This window comes from Chanodichthys erythropterus, chromosome 13 (assembly GCF_024489055.1).
Source record: "Chanodichthys erythropterus isolate Z2021 chromosome 13, ASM2448905v1, whole genome shotgun sequence".
Lineage (NCBI taxonomy): Eukaryota > Metazoa > Chordata > Actinopteri > Cypriniformes > Xenocyprididae > Chanodichthys > Chanodichthys erythropterus.
The window spans coordinates 9,240,284-9,249,621 of NC_090233.1; the positions used below are offsets into that span (position 1 = coordinate 9,240,284).

General features: G+C 38.3%; 1 protein-coding gene across 1 annotated transcript; it reads left to right on the top strand.

Annotated features, from left to right (window-relative positions):
- Positions 1-201: 201 nt before the first annotated feature.
- On the top strand, positions 202-9,231 carry rsph4a (radial spoke head component 4A). Its single transcript, XM_067406742.1, has 7 exons — positions 202-336; positions 604-832; positions 1,185-1,490; positions 4,838-5,281; positions 6,536-6,680; positions 6,766-6,883; positions 6,985-9,231. The coding sequence occupies exons 1-7, from the start codon at positions 236-238 to the stop codon at positions 7,208-7,210; spliced, it is 1,569 nt and encodes a 522-aa protein (XP_067262843.1). The 5' UTR covers positions 202-235; the 3' UTR covers positions 7,211-9,231.
- The last annotated feature ends 107 nt before the right edge of the window (positions 9,232-9,338 follow it).

The following is a 9,338-nucleotide window of genomic DNA, read 5'->3' on the forward strand; positions in this document are numbered from 1 at the left end:
TATGTTAATTTTGACAGCATTCGGCCTATCAAAGTGAAGAAGCTACCAGGCAACACGTTTGTTGTAGTTACACAGCTGAATCCATGGCAACGGAAGTGCTCTGCGGAAATGCGCTGATGTTTGCGCTAAGCCTGTTTGTGTTAATGGAGATTTGCCTTGAAATATAAGAATACGGATTGAAAAAATATATCGTTTGTTTTTAATTAGTCAGCAAAAGTTTATAAGTTTTACAAAAATGGAGATGACAGAAGAAGCGTTGAACAATGAGCGACTGCAGGCGGCGGCTCGATTTAAGGCGTTCATGATGAAGAACAGCACTAAAACAAACTTAAATCTGTATGTATATCACAGTTATTATTTTATTAAGTTGTTATTACTAATTTATTAAGCACCTTTACATAGAGACTAAACCGAGAACTCATTGGAAGACCATGAAGATTCACTTTAGTATTTCCAGCTAATAAAATTATGCGGGGCATGTTGTCACAACGGGGACATAAACCTTTAGATTTAAGCCTAAAACGTTTAAAAATTGCGGATATTGCTTAAATTTGGAGGAAAGAAGCTTGAGTTTACAAAATATGTTTTAAATTGAACCTCCAGCTATGACCACCTCGTACGACTGTTAACCAAAGTAATGGATGAGCGTCCAGAGAACGCGGTCGATGTGATAGAGGACATGAGTCGCGAGCTGAAAGGAAGTATCCTTCAGGAGAAGCAGGACACCTTGCGTGACAGTCCATCCTCATCCTCAGCTCTGTTGCTGGCCGAGCAGCAGAAGACGCTGTTCACGCGCGCGGCAGGAGGTGAAGGTGATCAGGAGGAAGAGCTGGTGAGTCCTGCTCCTGAGGGACCATATGATTCTCTCTAAACTGTTAAAACCTAACCTTTTTTTGTTAAATACTTTGCTTGAAAAGTGTACTTGTGCTGTCTTTAATATCAGTGCTTGATTAGATAAGTCGTTATCTAATTTAATCACATTCAGAAACTTTGGAGTGATTTAAAGGGATAGTTCACACGAAAATTTTGTCATCTCTTACTCGCCCTCATGTTATTCCAAACCTGTTTGAGTTTTTTTTATTCTGATGAACTAAAAAGAAGATATTTTGAAGAATGCTGGTGAACAGTTGACTGTAACCATGGACTTTTTGGTAACATGGACGGTAACCATTTTCCATTTTCAGGTGGATTCTCCTCTACCGAATGTTGCAGAGCTTGCATTCTTCTTTGAGCAGGCTGGTGTGGGTCTGGGGAAAGAGGAGATGCTGAGAATCTTTCTGGCTTTGAAACAGCTGGTGGACACACAGTGTCTCCAGCGCTGTCGATTCTGGGGCAAGATCCTCGGCACACAGAGCAACTACCTGGTGGCTGAGGGGGAATTCAGAGAGGGTGAAGGGGAGGAGGAGGAGAGCACAGAACAGTCCAATGAGGATGAGGAGAGAGAGGAAGAGCCACAGGAGGACAAGGATGAAGCAGAGCTTGTGGAAGCTGTAAGTCACAAAACTTACTGAAGTTGATTAATCTGCTCTTAAAGGGATAGTTCACCCAAAAATGAAAATTTGATGTTTATCTGCTTACCCCCAGCGCATCCAAGATGTAGGTGACTTTGTTTCTTCAGTAGAACACAAATGATGATTTTTAACTCCAACCGTTGCCATCTGTATTTATATCATTTTTTAACTGTAATACACCACTATGTCCAATGGCGTTCAGCACTCGCGCTCTAACAGCGACAGTGATGTCTCGCTCTCATTGAAGTATATGCGCGAGACATCACTGCCGTTGTCAGAGCGCGATCAGACCTCACTAAGCGAATGTTGAAGGCAGTTGGACATAGTAGTGTATTAGAGGTAAAAAATGATATAAATACTGTTCGGTTTATCACACAAACTGATAGTTTCATGTCTTAGGACATCAATGTGTCGTCACGAGCCGCAGGGTTTAATTTGGACTTCTATGCGAGTTTTATTTACTCTTATAGTAGAAGTTCCCATCCACTCACATTATTTGACTGACAGACGGCAGCGATTGAGTTAAAAATCATCATTTGTGTTCTACTGAAGAAACAAAGTCACCTACATCTTGGATGCGCTGGGGGTAAGCAGATAAACATCAAATTTTCATTTTTGGGTGAACTATCCCTTTAATAGATTTTTAAAGGATGGCCACAGCAAAATTTCACAGGCAAAAAAAGTGAAAGTGACATGTGAATAGTAGCGATGAATAGTAGCGATGTAGCCCGCATGGAGTTTGCCAAGATGGTGAGAAATAAGATTCTCTGGTCTGATGAGACCAAGATAGAACTTTTTGGCCTTAATTCTAAGCGATATGTGTGGAGAAAACCAGGCACTGCTCATCACCTGTATACCATTCTCAGAATTTGTCCTGTGCTTTTAACCCATCCAAGTTAGTGCACACACGCCCTTGCTCAAGGGCACCTCTGTCATTTCCTGCAACCTTCGGGTTACCAGTCTGACTTTCTAACCATTAGGCCACGACTGCACACAAAGGTCCATTGTCTATTGTACACGTGTATATTAAGTCACTTTCAAACCAAGCAGCTCAAACTGTGTGGCCAGTTGAAACCATAGCGAAATATGTGTGGGGAAATTCCTGATCATTTGGATTCCATTTTGAAATGACTGGATTTTACCCAGGAACATTTGGCGAACAGCAATAAATGTTGTCCAATCATTCCAATAGGAATCTGCAATCTAGAGTTTCATGTGAGGGTGAAAGATTTCCCCATGCCCATTTTTTTTCAATGTTGGTCAAACAAATTTGCCGCATTGAAAGTGACTTCTGTGTGAGCTTTCTATTGACAGTAGACGATTATGAGGCCTGTTTCTGCCACAGAATAAAAAAGGGTCATTTTTATCTCACAATTTTGAATTTTGCGAGTTTATATCTTACAATTCTTTTTTTCAGCAGAATTGTGAGTTTACAGTAGGCTCGCAATTTGGACTTTATAACTCGCCATTACGAATTTATGTCACAGTTCTGACTTTATTTCTCGCAATTGCGAGTTTATATCACAGAGTTCTGACTTTTTCTAGCAGTTTAGAGTTTATATCTCACAATTCTGAGAAAGAAAATCAGAATTGAGTTATAAATTTAGAATTGTGAGATATAAAGTCTAAATTGTGAGATATAAACTTAGAATTGTGAGGAAAAAAAAGTCCACAATTACCTTTTTTTTATTCTCTGGCAGAAACAAGCTTCCATAGATAATGGCTTTTTTTGCCCACAAAATTTTGCCAAAATTGCTAATGTGACTGGACCTTTAAAGGGAAATTATGGATACAGAGGAAGGGGTGTCGCTAGTCCCTTTTTACGACATGGTCCTCACTGCAGAACACAAGATCCAGGGGGTGGGGTTGGATCTGGATCCAACTCCTTCCACTTTACATATCCCTAAACCTACCTGTCTCTGCCCCCTGGATCTAAACATACCCATCTCCACCCCCTGGATCTGGATCCAACTCCTCCCACTTTACATATCCCTTAACCTACCTGACTCCGCCCCCTGGATCTTGAGTGTTCTGCACTCTGAGGGGCTACTGCTTTTTTCTGGGGCACAAGTCCCAAAATATTACTGATAAAACCTTGCCTGCATCTGAAAACTGAAAGATTCTGCCTTCAAAGGATGCATTCCAAGGTAGGAAAGTATCAAGGCACGTCCAAATCCGTTAGCTTCACTTCCTGTCTCATGAGATACCTTCATCTGATCAATTTTTGAAGGCAGCACAGGTGTATGTTCACACAATTCTGAGCTTTCCATTCTGACAGTTAAGCTAAAAATGAAAGATGGCATCTGAAAGTTGCAGTTGGTTGTCAGTTTGTGTGTAAATTTATGTTTTTGACCAGTGTTTTCTACTTTTAATGTCATTTCTAGTGATAAATTACTATTGTAGTACTTAAATATCCGCTTAGTTCTCACCAAAGCTCGAGCTATTTTGCTGTAGATCATTAAACCGTTATGCTGCCTTAGATGTCTGTCCAAAATCAGTTTTGTGAGGTGCCTTCATGATTCTCCAAACGCTGCCTGCAAAGTCATTGCCTGACAGAGCAGCTAGGAAACAAGTCAGCTGCCTATGTTTTAGGATACTGCTCTATCAGTGGAGATTACTGTATCCCGACTGGAGAATCTCTGATCCGCAATCATGTGTCAGGTGTTTTTATCAGACATTTAGAATCAGAACTAGCAATGCCACTAGCAAGCAGAACAAATCAGAACAGTCAAACAGATTTGCAAAAAGGTCTGAAGTTGTTTGCGATTCAGTTTGATTCATTTGGACAGTGCACTCACACTGAATCATTTGCAGTTTTTTCACAACTGAAGTAGTAACAGGATACCTTATAAAGGTGCGGTTCAGCAAATTTTCACAGGAATTTTGCGTGAAGGCAAAGATTTCCCCATGCAGGATTTCATCATTTCAAATTTGCTACATTGACCAGCAGAAAGCTGCTTGGTTTGAAGGTCACTTCTGTGTGAGCGTTGCTTCATACATCACTACAGTATTGATGACAATGGGCCTATTTTGTTTGCGAAATTTCGTTAATGTGACCACACCTTAAACCGGAAAACAAAAAGAGCGCTGGATGAGGTGGACATTTACCTACAATCCACTGTAGTTTCCAAAACTACCAAATGTCTTCTGTCGAAGCAGATCTTTATTGCGCATGCAGGTAAAGACAATTTATATCCATAAAAGTTTCAAATAAGATGATCAAAATATGGACATACTTTTTTTGATGGGGGATCCAGTACTGATGAAAGGCTAGAAACTGTACAAATGTATGTCTAAACTTGACCAAAATAATTTTTGTCTTGCAGGCTGATCCGCCCCCCAAATCCACTTACAAACCACCACCTCCAGTGCCAAAGGAAGAAAATCACACTGGTGCCAACAAATTCACTTATTTTGTGTGTCAAGAGCCCGGCATGCCGTGGGTCAGACTGCCGGTGGTCACCCCCGCTCAGATCACAGCAGCGCGGCAGATCCGCAGGCTCTTCTCAGGCAGGCTTGATGCTCCTGTTGAAAGTTTCCCTCCCTTTCCTGGCAATGAGGCCAATTACCTACGTGCCCAAATCGCACGCATCTCAGCAGGGACGCACGTCAGCCCTCTGGGATTCTACCAATTTGGGGAGGATGAAGGTGAGGATGAAGGACTGCGAGACAGCTTTGAGGAGAATCCTAACTTTGAGGGCATCCATGTAAATGAGATGGCTGAGTCTCTGAATCTGTGGGTCCATCATGTACAGCATATACTTACACAGGTAAGAAACACGGCCTGTTCAGAATTCGCCTGCCCTAAAATGTCCATTGAAGTGGATTTTCAGTAAGTGTTGCCTAACACTTAGTTTCTGCAGTGTTCCTTTTACATGTATTATATATTGTTATAATAAATCTAGTAATGGCAAACAGTAAAAATCAATCATTGTGCTCCAAAAAAGCTTGTAAAAAAATTTACCACAATTGCCAAATTTTAAAGAATAAGAAAAAAAATCTGACAAATTTATGAACCCCCAAACAATTCAACAAAATAACTACACCATAAATTCATGTAGTTCACTCCTAGTTCAGTCAGAGGTGTAAAGTATTTGAGTAATTAGTTACTGTTCTTAAGTATCGTTTTGGCTACTCTGTAGTTTTCCTGAGTTTGAAAGATTTTTGCAACTTTTACTCTTTACTTGACAACATTATTTAATAAGTGTATGTATTCTTTACTCCACTACATTTGTAATGACTAATGCAATTATTTTGGTTTTATTTTGATTATAGAAAATAAATATGATTGCTCTTCTCACAAATCAGCTGTTTCTTGCCTATATTTAGTATGAGTAAAATACTTAAGAACTGTTAAAATAGATATTCTAAGACTTTTACTCAAGTCATATTGGAATTGGTCACTTATAATGGAGTCATTTTCACTGTAAGTTATCTGTACTTTTACTCAAGTATGGTTTTCAGGTACTCTTTACACCTCTGAATTCAGTTTTGATGATAAACAGTAACGAACAGTATTTACATTCAATTAATTTCTTGATGGTGAGATCAGATCTCTGTGCGGATCATATCATCTGTTGTCCGACTTCTTGTGCGCACAAATATCTCACTGGATTATTACAATTAAAGGGATAATCCACCAAAAAAATGAAAATTCTGTCATTATGTACTCACCCCTTATGTGGTTCCAAAACTGTATGCATTTATTTCTTCTGCGAACACCAATAAATATATTTTTTAGAATTTTGGAATCCATTTCGGTTCCTGTTGATACCCAATTTTGTCCATATAATGGAAGTGAAAGGGAACCAAAACCTTCTTCAAAGGTCAGAGGTTTTGGAACAACATAAGGATGAATAAATGATGATAGAATTTTTGTTTTTGTTTCTCTAAATGGCAAAAGGAATGCTTGGAAATGTAAACTGATATTTCCAGGCATATTAAAGTGAAAGATGTGAATAACTATATCTTTTTTTGGAGAAAAATCAAAGAAATTTGCACAGTACTGTACATGTGAATGTTAGGGCCGATGTGTGTGGGTAAACATAACTAAGAAGTCTGCGGATGACGCTGATGAAGATGCCGAGGAGGAAGAGAAGGAGGAAGAACCTGATGAGCCGGAGCCTGAGATTGGGCCTCCTCTTCTGACGCCTCTGTCTGAGGATGCAAGTCAGTCACCCTGCATCACATTTACACACTACACCTCCAGCAGTTTAAATGATCAGCTCTAATGCAGGAAGTGCTCTGTCCACAGAGATCAATGACACTCCTCCTTGGAGCTCCATGACCTCCTCTAACCTCATTCCTCAGTTTTCCATCGCTGTGCTGCGCTCTAACCTCTGGCCTGGAGCTTACGCTTATGCAAGTGGCAAGTAAGAACCTTACTTTTTCAAACTGTAAATACCTACTAACAGTCTGTCGAATTATCTCTTTTAATCTGATAATAAAACCTCCCTTTTCTGCTTCCTCTCAGGAATTTTGGAAACATATACATTGGTTGGGGGTTGAAATATATCGGAGAGGCCTACACCCCAGTAACGCTCCCACCGCCCCAAAGCGAGTATCCCAGCGGACCTGAAATCACAGAGGCCCTGGACCCCAGTGTGGAGGAAGAGCAGGCTTTGAAAGCAGCCCTGGAGGAGCAGACGGCGGCCCTGGAAGAGACAGAGGATCTGGAAGATGAGGAGGATGATGATTAACTATAAATAAACCTGGAGTTTGGTCACATGCTTTAAGGTCAGATACTAAGTGCAATTCATTAAGGGATCTAAATAGTGTCATTGTATGTCCGTCCACATCAATGAAATATTAAGACTTAACAAAAATCATATGGGGAATCATATCATTTATTCTCTTTTTAAATCAGTTTAACATAACAGCTTTGGTGAATACATGCATGCTTCGACTGTTTTAACACCTTGTACTGTGTTACATTTTTTTGTTACATTAAGCTTATTCTGCCATGCTTTCCATGCTCAAGGTCCTGTATTGGTACATAATTAGTCGTAAGCATCAATGTGTATGTAGATGAAATTGTCAACACGAAAAACATTTAACTGCACAAATTATCAACTTAATAAATAAGATGCCTATAATTTCTAGTGCATTTTAGGTAAACAATATGATCCTGCACTCAAAAAGTCTTTTTTTTTTTTTTTTTTTTTTAAGATTTACGAATTTCAGTTAATAGTAAAATTCCGTCAAAATGAATTGAATAATCCTTACATATTATTCATTATTATTACAATGGTAAATAAAAAGATTAATAAAATATTTTGTATAAATCTTAATGGAAAAAGGGAATAACAAACTAAACAGTCCATTCCCTTGTTCCACAAAATGTTTTATTAAGCTCTAGTTTTTCTTTGTTAGTTTTAACTCATTTAAATTCTTAATTCATAATATGCACAATATGTAAGGATTACTCAATTTAATTTGATGGAATTTTACTATTAATTGAAATGTGTAATCTTAAACCGGCTAAATAACGAGTGTTTTTTGAGTACTCTAACATAAATAAATTAAACTCAGCATGATATTAGCTTAAGAAAAACTAGGACAACTTTTTGGCAAGCTGGTTCCTCAGCTAAGGTTTTTTTTTTCTTTTTTCTTTTTTTTAAAACAATCGCTAGGACACATTTCTCAGTACTTATGACACCTTTTCAAAACCCTTCGCACAGTTGTCCAAAACAACATTCATCTTGGCACAGCAGTTAATTTGACATTCGAAATACACTAAAACTACACAAAACACTCCATACATGTCTCAGATCAAGTCCTTCTTCCATAACACTAGTAAAAAAACACACTTTGTCACCCATGAAACGACAACCTAAAAATCACTAGCAACAGGTAGCATTACACATTTTCTTTTGTAAAAATTTATTTACAAAACAAGAATGTCATCTCTCATCTGTTTCAATTCACTGCAGTGTTTGTTACATGGTCCAAATGATTTTCCATTCCACTGCGCTACTTTTCCATTCTTCTTCTATGTAAACGCGCTAGATGGAAGTCTTTAACTGTTACTCTCTGGTCTCTTGCAGCATCTTGTGCATGATACGCCGATCTAAAACACGGTTATTGAGTTTATATATGCTCAACTTTTAAAATGCACATCTCGGACAAGCATCTCGTGTTTTTTTAGAGCACTGTATGTACTGTAGGTATTCAGCTACATCAAATTGTTTTGATAGCATTTTATTTTTTAGATTCAGAATATATTTCAATATGGTATTTCTGTAGAAATGTAGAAAATTGCTGTCTTATTTATTTTTGTGTTATGTTAGGTTTTGAGCTTAGGTTTAACAGTTTTGAAAAGAGTATGTAAACATGCTTCAGAGTTTTGGCAGTGTTTGTCTAAGTGAGAAAAGAATGATCCACAGTTTAGCCCACATAGACTGATGTTATGCTCACTGCGTGAAAAGTTTTGAAAAAGTGACTTGAGTATTGAGAAATGTGTCTGAGCGGTTAACCATTTCATTCACTATACATCATAAAGAAATTGCACAGTTAACCATTGCACATTCAGACAGAGGACTAATACAACATCACATCCTCTAGTCCTTCAAAATACTGCAATTACCATCATACAGATTCACTCTTCTATGTTTAAAACAGAAAAGTCAATTTATGATAATTCTTAATCAGTTTTTAAAGTCATTTACTCACCCTCAAGTTGTTCCAAACCTGTATGAGTTTCTTTCTTCTGCTGAACACAACAGAATATATCTTGAAGAATGTCGATAACCAAACAGATGATGGACCTCATTGACTTCCATAATATGAGTATGGAAAATAAAATACTTTGGAAGTCAAAAGAGGGTC